This window comes from Geotrypetes seraphini, chromosome 2 (assembly GCF_902459505.1).
Source record: "Geotrypetes seraphini chromosome 2, aGeoSer1.1, whole genome shotgun sequence".
NCBI classification, from domain to species: Eukaryota; Metazoa; Chordata; class Amphibia; order Gymnophiona; family Dermophiidae; genus Geotrypetes; species Geotrypetes seraphini.
In genome coordinates this window covers 182,060,560-182,084,499 of record NC_047085.1, presented here as the reverse complement: position 1 = coordinate 182,084,499, position 23,940 = coordinate 182,060,560, and the positions used below count along the sequence as shown (strand labels likewise).

General features: G+C 41.9%; 1 protein-coding gene across 3 annotated transcripts in view; it reads left to right on the top strand.

Annotated features, from left to right (window-relative positions):
• Positions 1 to 23,940, top strand: part of SLC66A2 (solute carrier family 66 member 2) — a 123,707-nt gene that overhangs the window by 10,442 nt on the left and 89,325 nt on the right. For 2 of the 3 annotated variants that reach the window (XM_033929778.1, XM_033929779.1), the window contains exons 2-4: positions 1,608 to 1,906; positions 10,594 to 10,727; positions 21,034 to 21,087. In XM_033929778.1, the coding sequence (XP_033785669.1) occupies positions 1,704 to 1,906; positions 10,594 to 10,727; positions 21,034 to 21,087 (391 nt within the window). In that variant the 5' untranslated portion in view covers positions 1,608 to 1,703. The remainder of the gene's footprint in view (positions 1 to 1,607; positions 1,907 to 10,593; positions 10,728 to 21,033; positions 21,088 to 23,940) is intronic. The other variant, XM_033929780.1, reaches the window with a different exon arrangement.

Below are 23,940 nucleotides of genomic sequence, written 5' to 3'. Positions count from 1 at the left end.
TAATAATATGTAGCCCATCAGTGCAATATAGCTTCTTGACCTTCCATGTATTTCCCCATCCTCCTATGTACCTGAAGCCTTCTTGATGACACCAGGCTTTGAGCCATCTATTAAAGTCCTCTGTGTTTTTCACTCTTTGCTCTCTCTTTCCATATGCAGGCAGTATTTCAGAAAAAGCTAAAGTCTTTACAAAAGGTTTCACGCCCTCACCAAGCTCCCGAAAAGCTTTCTGTGCTGCAAGTGTGGAGTTGATGGCCAGGTCATTTGTTCCCAGATGGATAACAACATCAGTGTTAAAATCCTTAGTTTCTTCCTTAATTATAGTCAGTATTTGCCTGGAACTCCTGGTAGCTGAGGATCCTGGAAGACATTTCACTATTTTGGTCTCCTCGCCCTGTGTTCCAAGGTTAATGCCTCTGATGATGGAATCCCCCAACAGTAATAGTTTTCTGTTTTTGGCTTTTTTATGTGTACTTATGGTGCGCTTGTTCTCTTGAGTTACCCTCATTGGTTCCAGTCCCACCTCCCTTCTGTTTTCCTGAGTATCGCAGTGCACTAGTGGAGCAAAGGAATTCTGTAGAGGTAATATTAGTGAAGGTGGATGTTTCTGTGTTACATGTCGCAGTCTTCCTGAGCCTACTGTGACCCATTTATTCCTGGGCTGTTTTATTCTTTGAGGTAGAAGTGGTAAGTTGGTATGATTTTGTGGAGTGATGGAAGCTGCTTTAATTGTATTCAATTCCTGTTTAAGTTTGTAGAGCTCCTCCTTAATACTAGCAAGTTGAAGACAGATGGGGCAAGCCTTAAGCCTCCAAATAGTGTGTTTTGGAATTAAAGCACCACAGTGATTGCATAGAATAAAGGTCATCTTGATTGGTTGTGAAGTGACCTGATTTGAGTAGTCCTGATTATTTGGGTCTCTATATATGAGCAGTGATCCCTGGGCTGGGTGGGACTATAAGTCTTACCCTTTTTCCTATGAAAACTAGTAAGTCAGAAATATAAGCTCTATACCACCCTAAAACACAGGATTTTAAACAAATACAGGCTCTATACCACCCTAAAACACAGGATTGTAAACAAAAATACAGGCTCTATACCACCCTAAAACACAGGATTTTAAACAAAAATGCAGTCTCTATACCAAATCAGTGGCTACCCTAAAACACAGGATTTATAACAGGATTTTCCCTACTTTAGTCACCCTGTGCCATAGGCACCAGGATTTAATTAGAGTTAATATAAATAAGTCTTACCCTTATTCCTATGAAAAGGAAGAGGAAATAAGATTTAACAGAGGGAAGAGAAGGGTTTATTTTTTTGTGCTTTTTTGTTTTTTTAAGTAAGAAACGGAGGAGGAGAAGAGAAATTAAGCAGATATAATGCTGAAAAACAGTGAAAAGAGCAGAATATGAAATGCTGAGTAACTTAGCTTTTAGAAGTTCACAGCACTTCAGAATTGTACACAATATTCTAACTGGGAACTTTATGTAATACATGTGTTCCTTTTGTAATAATGTCTAGCTTATTGTGGCATTCTTTAATGTAGATTTCTCTGTGCACATGAGTGAAGGAAATCTAATTGCGTTTCTGCTTTTATTTTACAGTTTGGAAGAAGCTGGTCTCTGTAACCTGAGCCATGGCAGCACACTGCTCTATAGTGAAATTACTTTCTGCTAAGTGGCTGTGAGGCAGGAGGGAAAATGGAAGGAGAAGACTTGGAGTGGCTCTTATTGCTTCTGCACCAGCTGGTGGCCTGGGGGGCAGCTGGTGCTATGGTCTTTGGAGGTGTGGTGCCATACATCCCTCAGTACAGAGACATTAAAAGGACACAAAATGCAGAGGGCTTTTCCACTTATGTCTGTTTAATGTTGCTGATAGCAAATATTTTAAGAATATTTTTCTGGTAAGTGTTATCAGTATGTTAATATTTTATCAGAATGTTAATATTTTCTGTGGGGCATAGACCAAGCTGTTTTTTCAGTGCAATAGGTGTGTCATTCTGGATAAAGCCAGTAGTCTCTCCATGGCTGCGAGCCTTTGCAGAAGGAATCCACTCTGGATTTTTTCTGTAACCTTCCTAGTTCATAGAGAGCTCTATTGTACCTACAGTTTTTCCCTTCTGCATGTGAGCTGGAAGGAGTGTTTCTGTTCTGCTCTACTTTTTTTCTTCTTTATTTTAGTCAGTTTTTCATCTTCTTCTTTGGGTTTCGGTGCTTAGAGTTTCCCATTTACAGGGTTGGCTCTGCCTGCGTGGAGAAGAAGCAGACAATATGTGCAGCAGACAGGCCAATCCCTTGTGGTACATATCAGCCAGCCTGCAGAAGTGTTTTTAGCAGGTTAGGATTGCTCACTTACTGCATTTCAGGGGTCTGAGCGTAGGCTGTTAGGCATCTGCAGGAGGCTTAGTGGTGTCTCGCAGGGTGCCGGCTGCATTTTCACCTTCCCCCTTCTAATTTTGCACATCTGTTGGTCTGCGGGGGGCAGGGGGGAGGGAGCCTCAGTCAGACACAGTTGTCCGACTGGCAGCTCAAAGATCAGCATTGGAGGAGATGTTCTTAATGAGGCAGTGATTTCTTCTCCCTTCCAGCTACTGTTGAGGACTGAGGCAGGCTGCAGCACATTGCCAGCAGAGGCTGTGAGTAAGGCTGTTACAGCCTATGAGGTGAATCGGTGGGGGGGGGGGTCTGAAAATCAAAGATTTAGTGGTTTATCCTTGTTCCCCTATGTTCCCCCTCCCCTAAAATCCTAAATTCACTGGATTTTAACTTTTATTTTGGCTATTTTAACATTTTTGGTGCTAAATCCTGCAGCTCCTGGTTGGTGAGGCCTGACTTTAGCGCAGGAAGAGGCGGTCAGAGCATACCGCAAGTGATTTCCTTCACTCACCGGCGCTCTGGCTGCTCTCTCCTGCATCTCCGGCTGCCCTCTCCTGCCCGGTCATTCATAGTCAGAAAATACCGCGAATGACCGGGACTGTGACTGGGGGAGCACTGTAGTCGCTAAGTTTTACAGAATGGATGTTGTGGCAAGAGAGGATTCTGCCTTTGGGTCCTCAGTGCTATGTGCTGGCGCAGTCATCTCGCCTTAGATTTCTGGGACTGCTTTTGTACATTCCGCTTGTCCAGAATGAGACACCTATTGCACTGTTCCAGTAGATAGGTATGTCATTCTTATTTTTCCAGTGCAATGGGTGTCTCATTCTGGACCCCTGCCCTGTCATTTTTTTCCTGTGCCTGCCCACTGTCTCATTAAGAATGTCCTTCTATAATTCTGTTCTTGGAGGCCAATTAGCTTTTTGGGCCATGAAGCGTAGTCTTATTACTAGTGCAATTTGGGGTACTATTTAAGCTCTTTTAATGCTTTTGCTGGCCTATTTTGTTGCTTTGTTTGGTTGTTCATAGTTCTTATGTTACTTTGTTGAGCAGAACAGACTCAGTTGGGGTTGTTATCCTATATCCCTACTTCATCTAATTTTAGAAGAGCTCTTGCTTGGGAACTAACTGTAGGTGGCAGAGGTGCTCTTTATGAAGTAGGAAGGTTACAGAAAAAAATCTGGAGTGGATTCCTTTGCAAAGACTCATGGCCATGGGGATATTACCTGTTTGTCCAGAATGACACACCTATCTACTGGAAAAGGTATTAGCAAGGTAAGAACCTAATCTATTTTTCCATTTGCACAAAAACACAATTGCTCTATGGTTTTTTTTGAAAACAAACAAACTATTTTTATCTTTTTTACATGTATATTTTCATGTATATTTTTTACATGTATATTTTCATGCCATATTGACTAGTTTCATTTAATTTTTGAAAGTTTGTGGGATCAGACTTCAGACCACCTTGGAATAGATTTGCATGCTTGTTTGTTATACTGTGGAAGCTTAGAGGGAATTAAAAATTACAATAAAGAAACCACAAACATTCTGGAATGAATGAATGAAAGAAAAAAAAATATATTCTTGTCCTCATAAAGGTTTCAGTGTTTTGGGGTTTTTTGTCCCTTCTGCCTGCAGATGGAGACAGAGCAAAACTATCCTTTGGGTGATCTGAATATTCTATATAACCTCCAATCAGTTTCTAGGCAGATAACAATTATTTAAAAATAATACATCAAAGTTCTCAGCAAATTTACAATAAATCAACTAAAATGAGTTAAAAAATTTTTTTTGAAAGATATAATATGAAGAAACTTTCTTTTAATTCAGAAGGAAGATCATTCCAAAGTTTGATTCCCATATATTCAAAAGATTTACTCAAAAACTTCAAACGAATATATTTACTTGTTTCCAGCATTCTTTGAAGCTCAGTTATTCAACGAGAAGCAATCCTACTTACTGGAAAGGATAAATATCTTAATAAAACTTACTAGAAAGGATAAATATATTAATAAACCCTAATAAATACCTTAATAAACCATACCATATAACATTTTTCACGGTCGAGTCACATTATTATGACCACCTTCTGGCAGCACAGACGCTGTGGGAGTGATTCAATAAGATGCTATATGGTTGCTAGAGGTATCTGGAGCCATGCAAACTGCAGTTTGTCTGATGGATGCTGATGGGTACATGGTGGTGTATCCAGTTGTCAAACATGTCGATCAAGGTGGTCCCAAATGTGCTTAATTGGGTTAAGGTCTGGGGAATTCGGAGGTCAGATAAGTAGCTGGAAGTCTGGGTCTTGCTCTGTGAACCACTTGCGAACAATTCTGGTGGTATGGCATGTTGCATTGTCCTGCTCAAAGATCCCATGGGCCGTAGGGAAGACCGTCAATATGTATGGGTGTACTTGATAAGCAAGGATGGAGAGACCCATATTGGTTGAGAGTGCCTTCTAGCGGTATCAAGGGGCCCAGATCATATCAAGAAATTTCCCCAGACCATAACACTGTAGCCACCACTTGTGTACATCCAGACCATAACACTGTAGCCACCACTTGTGTACATCCAGACCATAACACTGTAGCCACCACTTGTGTACATCCAGACCATAACACTGTAGCCACCACTTGTGTACATCCAGACCATAACACTGTAGCCACCACTTGTGTACATCCAGACCATAACACTGCAGCCACCACTTGTGTACATCCAGACCATAACACTGCAGCCACCACTTGTGTACATCCAGACCATAACACTGCAGCCACCACTTGTGTACATCCAACTGTGGTTGCTGGGTGTTTGTTCTTGGCGGTTTCACTCCTGACACGCCAATGTCCATCTTTTTGTTAAGCTCAAAATGTGACTCGGCAGAGAAGACAACCCTCTGCTAGTTGGTGCAGGTCCAATGTCAGTACTTGACTTTTGCTGTCCCACAGTTACCACTTTGGGTCGTTGAAAAGGTTCCATTTGTCAACTCACAATACATTTTAACCACAGCTGCCTGTGAACTGTTCACAAACTGCCATTTCTGAAATGCTGCCACCTTTTGCCCATTAGCTGACGATCATGTCTTTTTCAATGTCTAATAAATCACACTTTTCCCTATGACAGCCACGGTGGCTATATTGGCAACTTGCTTACATCCCACCTTTTATACCTGTATATCCACAAAGTTTGCATGTGACACATGAATTTGTTCATTGGCAGTGTGTCCTTGACTTCGGAGGTAGGCAGTGGTCATAATAATGTGACTCGACCATGTATATATCAATGTAACCTCCTTTAAAATTTATTTTCTATGCAGCCGTCAACCAATGAAATTGATTTGGTGACTCCATTTTTAAATCATATTTCTTAGCCCTGAATATTAGATGTACTCTTGTGTTTGGAAGCAATTGAAGCCTTTACAGTGTTTCAGCTTCAGCGTAGTACCACAGAACAATGAATTAAAATAATCTAACTGGGATAAAATAATTACCCTAACAATTGTTTGAAAATTATTAGTAGATGCAGTTGGGCAGGGCTATATGGCCTTTGTCCACAAATTGGGCCTCTCCTAGCTCATTTCTTTTCCAACTCATAATGCAGGTCATATTCTTGACAATTTGGTACTTCATACCACTCACTCTTCCATTTGCAGCTTGTCTACTACTTTTTTTTAAAGTTCAAATATTTTTATTAAAAATTTTATAACAAATTATTTAGAACAGAAGAATATACATTTCTAACACTCTTTCAGTTATAATATTCTTATCCAATGCAAGGGATTCATTGCAATCTAGTTATAGCTATAACCCATCCCACCCTTTTCCTACCCATACAGAGAGTGTACACACAATCATACACATTCATCCATACTATTCAATCCTTATTACTACTTATTTCTATAGCGCTGCTAGATGTATGCAGTGCTGTACATCAAAACATTCAAGAGACAGTCCATTCTCAGTAATGCTTACAATCTCACAAACGAGACAAGTAGGGGGTTAGGGAGTTTCTCAGGTATTACATTACATTACAGATTTCTATTCCGCCATTAACTTTCGGTTCAAAGCGGATTACAAAAAGAGTTATGGAAGAAGGGTTACAAAGTTAGATCAGAGATTGTTTCCAAGAGAGGGATAAGAAGGATCAGGGGTTGGGGAAGGGAAGGGAAGAAGGGGTATTCATGGTATTAAGCTTTATTAAGGGATTTCTTGAAGAGTATAGTTTTTATTTCCTTTCTGAACATCTTGTAGTCTGGGGTAGTTATCAATAAGTTGGAGATTTGGTTATCTGTTTTTGCAGCTTGAGTGGCTAGTAGGCTGTCGTATAGTTTTTTCCGTTTTACTTCTTTGATTGGGGGGTAAGTGAATGGGGTGTGTGTTTTTCTATGCCTGGTAGAGGTAGTTTGGATGAGGCGGTCGTTCAGGTAGATTGGGCTGTCTCCATTTATAGTTTTAAATAGTATACAGTAGAATTTAAATTGTATTCTTTCCTGGATTGGAAGCCAATGTGAGTTGATGAAAGCCTCAGTAATGCGGTCATGTTTCTTCAGTGAGTAGACGAGTCTGTATTCTGAATTGTCTGTAGTTGTTTAATCATTATTGCAGGGGAGGTAAAGGATGTTGCAGTAGTCTAGGATACTTAGGATTAGAGATTGTACTAGGAGCTGAAATTGTGTTTTATCGAAGAATTTTCGGACTTGTCTAAGGTTTCTCATTACTGCGAAAGATTTCTATATTGTTTTGTTTATTTGGGTTGCATGGTTCAGCCTTTTTCAATAGTCATACCTAGTAATTAGGGTGGTTTACAAAGGGTAATTGATAGAGTTGATTTCTAAGTTGGTTATGGTTGGGATTTTGTTATTTTCTAGGAGGATGAATTTAGTTTTGTCTGGGTTGAGTATGGGCTCTTTTACAAGTGAGTGGGGGTTAGGAGTTAAAAAAAAAACCTAGCCTGTTAAGTGCCAAATATCAACCCTTAACCAGCCAAGTGCCAACCACCAGCACATTACAAGCATCTTAAATCTATCACTCTGCCAAAGTATTCAAGAAAATGGTCTAGTTTCCCTTCTACCTTTTCCACTCAAAGAACAAATAACCTGCTGGGACTCCTGTCTCTGTGGTACCCTGGATAAGGTAGCATTTTAATGCACATTTAGGAAATCTGACTTCCCTTCAGGCCTTGTAATTCTAAGATGTCAAGTTAGAAGAACTGACTTGCAACTGTCACGCTCACCCTACTTGTCGCAAGTCACTTGTCTTTTGGGAACAATCTCACTTCAACAGATAAGGATAGAAAGGTTTTTTTTGTTGTTGTTGTTGTTGCACAAGATTCAAATAATACTAGTTAGTATATCATTCTAATGCTCGAAGTATGGGAAACAAGATTCTGGATTTAGATGCTGTGATGGAAGATGATGATTTGGATATAATGGTGATCACGGAGACCCATGACCTGGGATGCAGTTTTGTTGGGCTATAATCTGTTCAGGAAAGATAGGGTAGGAAGGATGGGGAATGGGGTTATATGTTAAAGATCATATTAAAGCCACACAATTGCTGGATCTCTCTGTGGGGTGGGGGTGTTGCTTTGATCATGGAGGACATCAGAGTCCAGTCCTCTGCGGTTGTTGGTTGAAATTGTATACCATGTTTTCTACTACTGTTGTACTTGCTGTTGTCCTTGCTTAATAAAATAGAATTGAACATAAAAATACCAGTAACAATAAGATGCATAACGTATGCTGTTTACATCAAGCATACTAAGAGGTAGTTATGCATATGTTCTGTCATTTTGTTCTTTATAATATTCTCTGCCATTTTGTCCTGCACCGACATTGGATTCACTGGTCTATAATTTCCCAGATCACTTCTGGAACCCTTTTTTTTTTTTTTTTTTTTTAATAAATCATCTTTATTCATTTTCAACCAAATAGGAACATACAAACAGTAGCCAGTAAATACAGTAAGAAAACCACCAGGCCAACAATAATGATAAGAATTAAATGAACTCAGAAGGAAAGTAGTCGATAAGCATAGCATGTTCAGAAGCAAACAGGGAGCTTCCCCTCCACCCCTTAACCAGAAAAACCCTCTAAGTGTGGCGCAGTGATTAAAGCTACAGCCTCAGCACCCTGCGGTTGTGGGTTCAAATCCACGCTGCTCCTTGTGACCCTGGGCAAGTCACTTAATCCCCCCCTTTACCACAGGTACATTAGATAGATTGTGAGCCCGCCAGGACAGATATAGGGAAAAATGCTTGAGTACCTGAATAAACTCATATAAACCATTCTGAGCTCTCCTGGGAGAACGGTATAAACAATTGAATAAATAAATAAATCCCTCCCCCCAAACCCCTCCTCCCCCTTCTCCATGCCTGGTGGGTGTTAGGAAATAATAAAGCACATGCTAAAAAAACAAAGTAATGCTACATCAAGCATTCAGAAGTCGACTACGGGATACTGGTGTTAGTGTGGACCAGAATGGTTCCCATGTTAGGGTGAATTGCTGACCCAATCTAGATTCCATGTCTTTTATCGTTCTGCGCTCCATGGAAGCTTGCATGATCATTAGAGATCGCCATTGTGCTAGTGAAGGTGCAGTTGGAGTCGGCCAGCATTGCAATCCTCTTGATCTAGGGTGTGCCACTTGATAGCAGACAAATAGCAGCAATGGTGCACACCATCAAATACAGTTCCACGAGCGAGATACAAAAACAATCAAAGAGGATCAAAAAGACAAAATCTGCGGGCAAGTCCAAAATGTATGTCCAAGGGATGCATCCTCCCAGGAACATTTAGGATTCTGACCAGTCGGACATAATGTTGCAAGGGAAACACAGTGGGGTGAAATATACATATGCAATAAGAATTTATAATGTTGTTCATATTGAGGGGCAGACATAAAAGAAACTCTAGGAGAACTCATTCTTGCAAAATGCCTCAATGGTTAAAGTACAACCCAGATCTCTATTCCATTTGGTTATATATTGGTCCCATGCTATGTCAGGTAGCTTATCAAATAAATGTTTATGATAACATTTCAGGGGAACCAGTAAATAAGCTTCTACCAAATATGCATCAGTCAGAACCTCCTGCATCTGCTCTGGAACCCTTCTTAAAAATTGTAATCACGGACACCCTCCAATCTTCAGTACTATGTTGGATTAAAAAAAACCCAAAACCAATTGCTAACCATAGCTTTGCAAGTTCATTTTTCAATTCTATCAGCACTCTGGGATGGAAACCATCTTGTGCAGAGGATTTGCTATTGTTCAGTTTGCCAGATTGACTCATTACATCTTCCAGTGTTAGATTTTGTTTGAGGTTCTCTGGTTCAACAGAATTGAATACCATATCTGGCCAGGAACAAGTCGAGACTTTTTAGCAAGGGCAGTTTCCATAGAATGGAGTGGGCAAAAGCCTGATTTGAAGTGGGCCTAGAATAGCTTGAGATGAAAGGAAGTCCAGGCAACGGTGGTGTGCAAAATGCTCAAATAGTTTGGATAAGAAGGGGAGAAGGGAGATGGGGCGCAGTGGTTAAAGCTACAGCCTGAGCACCCTGAGGTTGTGGGTTCAAACCCATGTGCTCCTTGTGACCCTGGGCAAGTCACTTAATCCCCCCCATTGCCCCAGGTACGTTAGATAGATTATGAGCCTGCCGGGACAGAGAGGGAAAACTGCTTGAGTACCTGAATAAATGCATGTAAACTGTTCTGAGCTCCCCTGGGAGAACAGTATAGAAAATTGAATAAATAAATAAATAGTTGAAGGGGGATATGGGGGTTTAGTGAGTTTTTTGAGGAGAAATGTGACTGACATGTTTAAAGACATCAGGAACAGTTGTAGTGGAGAGTGATAGGTTGAGGATGTGATAGATAGGAGGGATGACAGTGGGAGAGAGAGTGACGAGTAGGTGGGTAGGGATTGGATCAGAGGAGCAGGTAGTGAGTTCTTTTACAAAACTGTGCATGCTATATGCTGAGCTGCCCATTTTATTCCTACAAGTGGCTCAGTATTTAGGGTTCATTGCTTGGCAGTGCACCTTTATAAAAGCCAGTCTTAGAGAGCTGTGTATGGATTTTTAAAGGAATTTTGTTTTATTTGTATATATGGGTGATTCTTTAGATCAGTGTGTGTGAAAATGATTCTTATTTTGTTTTTTGAATTTTAACACCATTAATACTTCTCTCTTGTTACCCCTTCTCTTTCTGTTTTTAGGTTTGGAAGGCATTTTGAGTCGCCGCTCCTGTGGCAAAGCATGATTATGATCGTAACGATGCTGCTGATGTTGAAACTCTGTACTGAAGTCCGACTAGTGAATGAAGTCAACACAAAACGCCGCTCCTTTTCAGGTTGGTGAATGTGGCAGAGGTGCTCTACCTTATGAAGATTCACCGGCTTCTCATGAGTGATTGGCAGGTGTTGGCAAATGCTTTCAGACTGTTAAAGCTGTACAGATTTGTGCAGCTCACCATGCTTTACAAGGGATCAGCTGTATCTTTCTGCTGACATGCTGGCAGAAGCTAGCAGGGCTGTGAAGTCGGTACACCAAACTTTTTGACTCCATTTTCTGTCTGACTCCAAATCCTACTATGTGTTGTAAATCTAAGAGAAATTTGATTAATTGCAGAAACAGGAGGACTAATAGACCACAAAAATATTTATTTAAAGTGTGAACAAAGAAACTGCGCAAATATTTTTTTCATGGGGTACTCAGAGGTACCAAGTACGAGCCCTTTTTTCATTGCTTGATAATACTTGGGGACCAAGGGTCATTTTTAATAAGAGCTCGGGTTTTGCACACTCAGTACTGCCTTTTCATGGATTCTGTAGCTGGTTGCCTGGCTACAATGAGGTGGGTCGTTCGGTGATCACCCCACTCCTGAAGAATGGTCTTGTGTTTTGAATACTGACATATATTTTGCTAGGAAAAATGCACTGTATGTGCTTATTTGTATATATGACATAATAAACTTAAAATGTGGTAAGTATTTTGATGTGGAGTCTGAGTTGGTACATTTTTACTGACTAACACCACCCAAATCTGCTTCAGACTCGCATCTTCGTGACTCCCCGCTATAGACCTGGAAGCCGGCATAAACAGCAAATTGCCTTTTCTCGAGTTCAGTCTGCGGTATATTGCTTCTTTCTCTGGTCAGGGGACACTTGTTTGTTTCTGCAGGGGAATATTAAGCATTTGAGCTAGGTGGTGCAATACGGACTTGATTGAGAGGTGCTGTTCTGTGTCCTATTTTCTGCGTCAGAGGATTCTGCTGGACAAAGAAATGAAGTAACCTTGAAGAGTTTCATTAAATTAGAGGTGGGAAACCTGAATTCTTGAGGGCTGCAACCCTGTCAGGTTTTTAGGATTTCCCCAATGAATATGCATGAGATATATTTGCATGCAACAGAGGCTAGTGCAGGCAAATAGATCTCAAGCATATTCATTAGGGAAATCTTGAAACCTGAGTGGATTGAGGACCGGGGTTGCCTATTCCATTTTTATTGCAAATATCTTAAATTTTGTAGGCACTGGAGTTTGTTGTTTGTTGCTGTTCGGTGCCATCGACTCATGTTTTGACTCCTAGTGACTTGATGAACAGTGGAATGACAAGCCCATGTACTCATGACTGGCGTGTGTGTTGTTAGGAAGATAAATATATTAAGTACAGTAGTTATATAGCATTTTAATGTAGTTCAACAGTAACTAAGGAATATTTTGAGGATCCCATATGGAATAGAAACATAGAAACATAGAAAAGACGGCAGAAAAGGGCTATAGCCCACCAAGTCTGCCCATTCCAAATTCCCGCCCCCCTGATTTTACTCCCTTAGAGATCCCACGTGAACATCCCATTGTCTCTTAAAATCTGACACGCTCTTGGCCTCAATCACCTGCAGTGGGAGTTTGTTCCAATGATCCACTACTCTTTCAGTGAAGAAGTATTTTCTGTAGTCGATATGGAACTTCCTTCCCCTGATTTTTAACGGATGCCCCCTGGTGGTCGAGGATCCCTTGAGGTAGAAGATATCTTCTTCCGACTCGATACGGCCCGTGATATACTTAAATGTTTCAATCATGTCTCCCCTCTCTCTTCGTTCCTCAAGTGAGTACAGCCGTAGTTTATTCAGTCTTTCTTCATACGTGAGATCCCTGAGCCCCAAGACCATCCTAGTGGCCATACGTTGAACCGACTCGATTCTCAGCACATCTTTCCGTTAGTGTGGTCTCCAGAATTGAACACAGTATTCCAGATGAGGCCTCACCATGGACCTGTACAGCGGCATCACTACTTCAGGTCTCCTGCTGACAAAACCTCTACGGATACAACCCATCACTTGCCTTGCCCTGGAGGAAGCCTTCTCCACTTGATTAGCAACCTTCATGTCATTACTGATGATCACCCCTAGATCACGTTCCGTCGTGGTCTTGGCCAAGGTCTCACCATTTAGTATGTAAGTTCTTTGCGGGTTTCTCTTTCCCAGGTGCATTACCTTGCACTTTTTAGCATTGAAGCATAGCTGCCATGTTGCTGACCACCATTCTAGCAGCAGTAGATCCTGCGTCATATTATCAGGCAAGGTGTTTTTACCTACTATGTTGCAAAGTTTGGCGTCGTCGGCGAACAGTGATACCCTTCCTCTAAGTCCTTGGGCCATATCTCTTATGAATAAGTTGAATAGAATCGGGCCCAAGACCGACCCCTGCGGCACTCCACTGATCGCGCCTGACGTTTTGGATGGGGTACCGTTTACCACCACCCTCTGAAGTCTACCACTCAGCCAATCCTCAACCCATGTAGTTAGAGTGTCCCCTAATCCTATCGACTTCAGCTTGTTCAATAACCTTCGGTGTGGGACGCTATCAAAAGCTTTACTGAAGTCTAAATATACTACATCCAGTGACTCTCCGGCATCAAGTTGTCTAGTAACCCAGTCAAAAAAGCTGATTAGGTTAGATTGGCAGGATCTGCCCTGGGTGAATCCGTGCTGGTGGGGATCACGTAGGTTTTCCTCGTCTAGGATTGTGTCAATATTTCGTTTGATCAGTGTTTCCATGAGCTTGCACACTATAGACGTGAGACTCACCGGTCTGTAGTTTGCCGTCTCTGTCCTGCAGCCCTTTTTGTGGAGTGGGATAACGTTGGCGGTTTTCCAGTCCAAGGGGACTCTTCCTGTGCGTAGGGAAAGATTGAAAAGAACAGATAGTGGCTCTGCCAGGACTTCTCTCAATTCCCTGAGCACTCTGGGATGTAGGTTGTCCGGTCCCATGGTTTTGTTTACTTTGAGTCTTGATAGTTCGTAGTAGACGCTACTGGGCGTGAACTCGAAGTCATGAAACGGGTCCTTCTGGCTGTCTCCCATCTGAATCTGTGGACCAGCTCCCGGCGCTTCATGGGTGAAGACTGAGCAGAAGTATTCGTTTAGTAATTCTGCCTTGGCAGAATCTGATTCTACAAGATTACCGTCCGATTTCTTCAGGCGTTCTATCCCATCTTTGTTCCTTTTCCTGTGACTAATATAGCTGAAGAAGGATTTATCCCCTTTCTTAATGTTCCGTGCTAGATCTTCTTCCATTCTGAGTTTGGCCTCCCTGACTGCTATTTTGACAGCTTTTGACCTGTCCAGATAGTCTTTTTCCGCCTCTTGTTTTCCTAAATGTTTGTAGGTGATAAATGCTTCTTTTTTCTTTTTAACGAGGTCCGAAATTTCTGCACTGAACCATTGGGATCTTTTGTTCCTCCTGCGCTTACTTACTGTTCTTATGCGGCGGTTTGTTGCTTCATGTAGGGTGGACTTCAGAGTCAACCACATATCTTCCACATTGTTAGGTTGTGCTTGTTTTTGTAACTCCTGATTGACAAAACTTCCCATGCGGTCGAAGTCTGTGCCTCTAAAGTTGAGAACCCTCGTTGCTGTGTTTGACCTTGAGAAACCTTTCTTGAGGTTAAGCCATACCATATTATGGTCACTGGAGGCCAGTGTATCTCCAACTGAGACATCCGTGACGCTGTCTCCGTTGGTGAGTACGAGGTCTAGTATCGTCTGGTCCCTGGTGGGCTCCAGTACCATTTGCTTGAGTTGTGTACCCTTTATGGAGTTCAAAATTCTTTTGCTGCCACACGTAGTCGCGGAGAGTGTGTTCCAATCTGCATCGGGCATATTGAAGTCTCCTAACAGCACTGTGTCTCCCCGTAGAGTGATGTTCTCTATGTCTTCGATTAGTTCTATGTCTTTGTCTTCCTGTTGTCTTGGAGGTCTGTATAATACCCCATGGTATAGGCATTTTTCATTTCCTCTGGCCAGATTCACCCAGAGGGATTCCCCAGTGTATCTAATATCTGTAATTCTGGTAGTTTTGATGTTATCCTTAGTGTATAGTGCTACCCCTCCCCCTAACTTGCCCTCTCTGTCGCGACGTAGTAGGTTGTAGCCTGGTATAACCATATCCCACCCATGCGAGTCCGTGAACCAGGTTTCTGATATTGCTACCACGTCTAGGTCAGCGTTTATTATCTCAGTCTCTAATTCTAGAATTTTATTGCCCAAGCTGTGTGCATTGACGTACATAGCCCTCCATATCTGTGAAGAGATTCCCTTTTGGGTTAGAGTGATTCCTAAATTTTTATTGCTAATTCCCTTTAAATTATCGTGGATAGCGTGGGTACTTACCTTTGACTTAGAAGTGTGGGTGTGACTCGCTTCCTCAGGGTGATTTCTTACTGCTCTGGGATATAAGTATGTACCCTCCCCCAACATACCTAGTTTAAAGCCCTGTGGAGTAGGTGGGCCAGGCGATATCCGAATACATTCTTACCTCTCCTGGTTAGGTGGAGTCTGTCTGGTCCCTGTAGTCCCTGGAGTGTCTCACCGTGGTCTAGGAATCCAAAGTTCATTTCTTTGCACCATTTGCGGAGCCAGGCGTTCCCATGAATTGAATTGACTGCACCTAGATTGATTACAAAACATTTTGCTGCTTTAAATGAACTCTGTCTAATTGAGCTCATAGTAAATGCTGGAATGGTGGTTGTTTAAATCCTTACAGTATTCCATGCTGGCTGTCCCAAAAGAATTAACTGTAGTGTTGTAGCCTGGAAATAACTTTGCAGTAAATGAAGTGTCCGCTACCCAATAAATGGATATTTTATAGAGATATTTTTTTATTAATGTGTAATAACTGTAAATGGTGGCCATACACTGAAAGGAATGTACAGTTGGCTAACAAAATAGCTTATTTATTGGAAAAGTGTATGTTGATGACGTGTGTTGCTTGTTTCTCTTCACTAGCTGGAATGGTGTCGGTACTCATAAGCAGGGCTGTCCGTGAGGGTGGATGTGGGGGAGGGAATTATGAATCGAGATCATTGGGACTCCGCACAAATCCTCTGTAATTGGCTGCAGAGCCTTATCGTGATAGGGTCCTCCCCATCTTTTATGCCTACAAGGAAGCATAAGAGAACGGTATTGGATGCTGACATGTTCTCATCTGCTGTCATTGGAAAATTACTGGTCAGAGAAAAGCACTTGGAGCAGGGGGGAAGACCAAGGAGACCAAGCGGAGTATCGCTGATGCTTTTGTGTCTTACTTTCCTCCCCACCAGCATATGCGCAAAAAGTGTGTATGCGCACATAATTGCTTCCTCTCTTTCTCCATACATTTTTTTTTTTCCTCTGGTTTCCATCACACCTCATTTTGGTGTATCTTATTCACTTGTTTTTAAAAATATATCAAACTGGAAAACATAGTCTTGGTTGAAAAAACACCAATGACTTTTCTTCAAAATGCAGTAATAAACTAGTACAGTAGAATCCCAATTATCCGGTACTCAAGCAACTGGCAAAAAAACCCAACAAAAAAAGTCCTCTCTCTAGCGCCCAAAGCAGCAATGGTAACGGACCTGACATGACAACCCTCCCTACAGCCCTGAAGCAGTGGCAGTGGTCCTGAGCTGCCAACTTCCCTCCCTCCAGCCTCAAAGCAGCGGTCCTGAGCTGTCAAACCCCCTCCCTCCCTCCCTTACCTGAAGCAGCAGAGGCAGTACTGTAAGCAGGCTGCTCACAGCCAGCTTCTGATGCGACGGAGATTGGCTATTAGTTGAAGCAGTTTTGCTATGGTCCCTTTCAGTTCCTTGATGACCCTTGGATGGTCCTTGGACGGTCCCGAGGATTTATCGCTCTTAGGCCTATCAATCTTTCTGCATACCTCTTCTAGACTGACCGTTAACCCTGTCAGTTTCCTGTTTTCACTTCCAGCATATAGCCTGATGGGTTCCGGTATGCTGTGTATATCCTCTTCGGTAAATACTGACGCAAAAAACGTGTTCAGTCTGTCATTGATTGCTTTGTCCTCCTTAGCACTCCCTTTATTCTTATGTCATCCAACGGTCCCATCGCTTCCTTCGCGGGTTATTTCCTTTTAATATATCGAAAGAACATCTTGAAGTTTTTCACCTCATTGGCTATTTTTTCCTTGTAGTCTCTTGGCCCCTTTTACAGCCTTATGGCACCTGCGTTAATGTTGCTTAAGTGCTTATTCCAGTTTTCATCCGTTTTTGATCTTTTCCATTCCTTAAATAGAACTTCCCATCTACCACTCAACTAGGTTGCTGAGATCCCAATTAGAACTCTGGCTGTGTATTCTGCCAGTGAACCGTCTCCACCTGGAAACTGCCCAGAAATGATCATTTTCCCATTTCATATCTTAAATTGTGGAACCAACTTCTTCTTGTCATCAGAGCTATAGACAGCCTGTTACCCTTCTGGAAAGCAGTGGAGACCATCTTGTTCTCAAACCAGCACATACCTGATTTAAGACTCTAACTGCCCAAGTCATGGCATACCCTAATTGCACATGGCTGCCTGGGACTCATAGCTTATATGCCATTTAATGTTCTCCCGTCTAATCTTTGTTGCATTGTCTAATGTTTTCAGTTTTTATTGTGTATGTATCGCTGTAACCCGTTCTGGACTCCTAGGGAGAATGGGATATAAAAATTAACTAAATAAATATAACAAACCAGAAAGAAGGGTGGGACGGGAGGAACAGAAGCTGCACCTGCTGTACAAGTGACGGTGGGGGGATGATAAGGAAATAGAAAGAGGAAGAGAGTGAGGTGAGAAAGGAGACAAAACTAGTTTTAGAGTACGGTAACTCTCAAGCAATCAGAAACTACAGATATCTGGCATCCAGCAGTCCCCATGGGTGCTGGATAACAGAGTTTACTTTATTAGATAAGTTTTATTAAATGTAATCCTCCCATGTGACCATTATATGGTGTCAAAAGGTTAACAATTTGGGCACCTTTTACAAGGCCGCAATAGCGATACTGTCATGGTAAATGCACCAAAGCCCATAGGAATTGAATGGGCTTCGATGCATTTAGTTCAGCAGCATCACTAGTGCGGCTTTGTAAAAGAGTAGGGCTATGAAGTCGGAGTCGAGGAGCCGGAGACAATTTGGGGTACCTTGAGTTGAAGTCGTGGGTACCAGAAACTGAGGAGTCAGAGTCGAAGAATTATCTACTGACTCCACAGCCCTGTAAAAGAGGGCCCTTTATTTGTGTTTAGCTCACAACCTTTTAATTGGTAGCTCAGGACACATTACATTTCAGATATAATAGGTATTCTAGTGTGATAGGTGTCATTCTGAATGGACGAGTATTCTCCCCATGCTTGTGAGCCGTGCAGAAGGAATCCACTCCAACTTTTTAACACCTCCTCCACTAGAGGGCTCTGCTGCCCCCTTCAGTCTTCCTTCTGCATATGAGCTAGAAATATTCTTTCTGATCTGCTCTGATTATTTTTTTCAGTATTTTTTGTGGGTTTTGGTGGCTGACAATGCTCAAAGCTCCCCAGATAAGGGGAAAGCTCTTCCTGTGTGGAGAAGCAGACTGAGGTCTGCAGCTGACAGGCCAATCCCTCTGCGGTACCTGCAGAAACCTTAATGGAGCTTAAGGCTCTGTCCCCTAGAGGTTTTGCTCACCTATTGGGGCTTGAGCGCAGGTTGTTGGGCATCCACATGGGGCTCTTCAGGGTGCTGGCTATGTTTTGCCTCCTCCCTTTCGTGTGCATGGGTCCAAGGAGGGTTGAGGATCGGTGAGACCGGTCCTACTGGCAGCCCAAAGATTTCAGGCAGTGATTCTTCTTGCAGATCCAGTTACTTTTAGAGCACATTCACAACACAGGTCACAGTGAGTATGGCTGTTGTAGCCTTTGGGGGAAAATTGGGGGTGAGGGGTTTGAAAAACCTGGTTTTAAAGGTTTCTACCTCTTCCTAATTTACCTTGAGGTTGATTTTACCCTGGTTTTAAAGTGTTTGTTTTGAATAAATTATTCTGGACATCCAGAGACTTATGTTTCTCTCTACATAACACATTCCTCTTTGTGTTTTCGTATCAATATTTTGTTTGTGGAACACTGGTCCTTTTTCTTTGTTTGAGATTTTATGTAGAACTTTCTCTTGGTGACAGCCTGCATATACATAATTTCTAACACTTTTTTTGGTTTGAGAAGGGTTGTTTTTTGTTGTTTTTTTTTTTACATTTGTTGCATATATGCCTCATTAGCTTAAGACCAACTCTGTGTTCATAAGATATAGATAGATGTTGAATAATGCATTTTGCAAGTGCATAACTTGCCTTTATTGAAATGAGAGACACTTAAAAATCTGTAGTCTTCTTAACCAACAGGATGGCTATCTGTAGTGACATTATTCTCCTAATTATCAGAATTATTGCATAATATTTGCTTAATAGAAGCATGCATGAACAGAAGTATGCATGAGTATTCAGTTCACTCTTGGTCTGTGTGCTTATTGGAAACCTGGAGTAGTAACCTCAGAAAGATCTGCTACAGAAAAATGATGTGGAAGCAAATGTGAACAAAAACTGTGGATACAGATGTTCTGGAGATAATTTTTTAAACACTGACATATGAAACCATGAAAATTCAATTAAAAAAGTACAATGATAAAAAATACAGTGATAAAAATCCAACTGGACCCTACACGATCCATGTTTCGGTGAACATGCCTTCCTCAGGGGTCCAATGGTTTGCAACCTCGCATATAAAAATTGGACTGAAAACAGTCTATTGTCTTTAAACATGTGAGCAAAGAACATCGCAGACAAGCTGAAGTAGCAAAAAAAAAAATGCTTGTCTGTGGTGTTCTTTGCTCACATGTTTAAAGACAATGTTTAACAGTATTTGTTTGCATATAATACTGTACAGTATAACCAGTATTTCATTTTACTAGACAATACTGTATAAAATATACTACGTTGTATGGTATTACAATAGAGTAATGTTCAATATCTAAATATAAAAAAATATTTTACCTATAGCTGTGGCACTACCAATTTTATCACCACATTTAAAGCAGAAGGAAAAAGCCTCAAAAGCTGGAATTGTCTCTATTTTCAGTGCTCACACTTGCTTATAATCAAATCATTGGCATTGAAACCTCTTGCTTGTATGAATGTAAGTCTTAACCAAAATTCAAGTAAAATCAGCACTTTAGTGTTCAAGGGGCAGTGTGTATATGCTTATTTCAATCTTTTCTGGTGGTGGCAGTGTTTCATGGTCTATTTACCACTGCATCATATAAACTGTGTATTTTTGGAGCCACTGATAATTGCCTCCCCTCTTATAGTCTGTTGCTCAGAGAATGTCCTGTACAGGGCAGGATTAACCAATAGGCCAAGTAGGCACATGACTAGGGCCCAAAATGGTCAGGGGGGCCCGATGAAGTAGGGCATCAACATTGGTTTTTCCAAAAGGCGATGGGACCCTCCAGCATCGATCGGCAACGCAGGCCCCCCCAATCGGCAAAGCGGGCCCCACCCCCATCAACGGAAAGTAAGACAAGCAAGCAAGGCGGGTAAGAAAGGCAACGGTGCTGCTTGCCCAAAGCTTCCCTCTGACGCAGCTTCCTGTTTCTGCCTGGGCGCATGGTGGGGTGGGGCGGGGTGGGGCAGGGGGGCCCAGTGTACTTGTGTGCCTAGGGGCCCTCGACAAATTAATCCTGCCCTGGTCCTGTATGGACACCTCGGCCCTATTTTTATAAAATGGATCCTGGAATAAATAATAGGGTGGGAAGAATAGTTTAGTTTATTTGTGGTGAGATCACTCTACTTAAATTATTTTATTAAAAAAATAATTAGAAAATCTTACATGGTCTTTACATAAATGTTCCCTTTTTAAACTCTTTGTCATTCAATTCTTAATTTCCTCCTTTTCTCTTTTATCCTTCTGCAATGATTTTGAGGAGATTGGTTATGGGTGCATAATTTCAAAATCATCCTGCTTTTGATACACCAGTCTCTGCTTTTGTTTAAATGGTAACACCTAGTCTTATTCTGAATATGAATCCTGTCTTGGTGAGAGGTTGCACTGTTATTAAAGCCATTCAAACCTGTGCTGACCACCGAGGCTAGCCAAAAACAAAATTACTAAGCATTTAGCCTCTTGGATGATAGAAAGTAATGGATCCGATGACCCATCTCTTTTAGAAAGTTGCTGTGCAGCATATGTGAAGGCTGAAAGATTCCACTCTGCACAGCTTGCAAATTATAACTAAAGTGATTTAATGTATCATATCAAACTTTGTCTCTTTTGTCTTCTTTTTCTGTCCTTTAATTTGTTTTATTTTATGTATAGCCACAGATAGTAAGGATGAAGAACTAAGAGCTCACCCCAAGACATCCTTTCTGGGTATGTACTGTACAAACCCACATTGCATGAGGTTTTCCTTAGCTCTCCTTTCTTTTTTTTTTCTTACTTGTGTGTGTGTATGGTGTTTTTACATTTTAATTTTGGTGGCTCGTTTGGTGTGACAGCATGTGATGGTCCGGGCTTTCTATCTTATAATAATTAGCACCAATAGGGTTTGCTGTGTGTGTTTTTATTTAATTGTAATACTAGTTATTAGAACAAAAAATGAGATCTACTATTTACTATCTACTATTTACTCGCTCGGGAAATGACCAGAGATCTTCTTTTGTAACCACCTTCTATAACTCTTTTGTAATCCGCCTTGAACCGCAAGGTAATGGTCGGAATAGAAATCTCTAATGTAATGTAATGTAATATGCTTTCAGGGTGTTGTTAGGAATTCAGTGTTTGAACAGCGTTTGGATTTGGCATTTTGTTTTCAAGACCAATATCTGCTACTTGGCGGTTTTATTTTTTTCAGTTTTGCTTTTTAATTAACAGAACCTTGACCCCTGCCCTATTACTGTATTGTCGCTGTCTGGTGTCCTCTATAACCACTAATACATGCCTATTTCCCATACTGGAGTGCAGCAGAGTGGGAGCAAACTTGGCTAAAGAAATGTTAACGTGCCTGAAAGGAGGTGGTCCAAGATACCGTAGTAGTAGATTCATTCTTACTCAGTGGAATCCTGAATTTCTCAGCCAGGCAACACAATTTTGATGAGAAGGCAAATTGCAGCTGTTTTGTAAAAGTTTGGTGGCATGTAATGCAGCTTATTCTTGAGACCATTCTCTCCATTTGAATAACAGCCACATTTAATATTTATCCCATACAATTTACTGTATTTTTTGCTCTATAAGATGCACTTTTTTCCACCGAAAAAGTGGGTGGAAATGTCAGTGTGTCTTATGCAGCGAAGATGACCCCCCTGTACCTTTTTTAAACACCCCCCCGCCCGCCCTTTTAAAACACCCCCGCCCCTACTACCTTTTTAAAAGCCCATTAAACCTGGTTGTCCAGTGGTGTATCGGCCGGCAGGAGCGTACTTTCTGCGTTTATGTCTGGGAGCAGGCAAGAAGGTAAACGCCCACGGCACAGAAGGGAGAAGGGTGTGTTGGGATTTGAGAGGGAGGCATTGCCCACAGCTTTTAGTAAAAAAATGACTGTAGTAGTTAGGAGGGAGTTGGTCTGAAGGTAAACACCCGGGGCATAAGAGGGAGAAGGGCGTGTTGGGACTAGAGAGGGAGGGAGTACAAACAGGAAAAATGATGGAAGGAAGGAGGGAGGGGCATGAACTTAGCATACAGAATGAAGGGAAAGAGGGAGGGGGAGCATGAGCCATAAGATGGAAGAATGGAGGGAGTGAGGAAAAGAGATGCTGAGGTGAGGGAGATAATAGAAAGGGAGAATTGGATGTCTGAGAGAGGGAAAGAGATGGTACAATTGGGGAGGTAAAGAAAGAGGAGAACTGTTGGGCAGAGAGAGGAGGGACGGAGACACAGAGAGAATTATTGGACATGGTGGTAGGAGAGGAGTGGGGTAGAGATGCATGGGCGCAGAGAGAGGAGAGAGGTAGAGATGCATAGGCACAGAGAGAAGGGGGAGAACATGCTGGGCTGAGGAAGCCTCCTGGACTTTTTTTTTTTTTTGGGGGGGGGTATTAAAAGAGGTGACAGATTGGGCCTGGGGGGAGAACTAATGGGGCCAGAAACAAAGGTCAGAGAGATGATGGGCAATGGTCTGAAGGGAGAGAAGTTGAACCTGGGGTGGTGTGGAGAAAGAGGAAAAGAGATACTTGAAGGAAGAACTGTTAGGAAGAGAAAGGAAGAAATGGTGGACCTGGGGAAGGGAGGCAGGAGGAGAGATGGGGTGGGGGCTTTTGGGAAGAGAAAGGGAAATAAGTTGGATCTAGGGATGGGAGGGAGGGAGGGAGAAATGTTAGGCCTGTGGATAGAAGGCAGAGAGATGCAGCATCTCTCTTTTTTTTTCTCCATTTCATTGTTCAGCATCAAGAGGGGAGAGAAGAAGAAGAAAAACAGAAAAGAGAGGGAACAAAATGTTGGACCATGGAGATAGAGGAGGAGAGATGGAACCATGGGAGTGCAGGAGGGAAGAGAGCTGGGATAAGATGATGCTAGGGGATGGAAAGAAAGGGACAGGGAATTATAGCCTGACCAGTGGAGAGAGGGACAGGAAGTTATAGCCTGACCAGTGGAGAAAGGGAAGGGGATTCTGATAGTGAGCCATGTGGATGAGGTCAAAAGGGAGATGACGAGATGAGTGAGAAAGCAGTGAGTACAGTGGTAGAAATGTGATAGAAGGGAATAGGAGACTGGGAAAGGAGTGAGATGGGAAATGGGAGAGCTAGGGACTGAGAGAAGATGGAGAATTGAGAGGTAGCTGAACATTTAAAAAGAAGGCTGAGAAAGAAGGCAAGATTTGAGTGGACAGGCAGAAAAGAAAAAGTTAAGAAAGCTGAAAGGGAAAAATCAATACATTAGAGATATGCATAAGAAGGAAATGGAACGATAGAAGAGGAGAAAAAAATGGACAGCAGACACTGGAAAGAGAATTAGTTGAAGATAGACAAAAATCAGAAAGAGAAACTGGGACCAAAATGATGGAAAAACAAAACATCCAGACAACAAGGTAGAAAAAAATTGTTCTATTTTGAATTTATTAACTGGAATATGTTAGCTTTGGGATATGTGCATTACAGTTATTTTTGTATTCAGTGGCATAGTCATATACTGTACAGCTGATTTGGGGATGGGACTGGAGCCCAAAATTAGTGGATGGGCACCAAAGTTTCTCACCGCCTGAGTGCTATTTATAAATACTTGAGCTAGTGG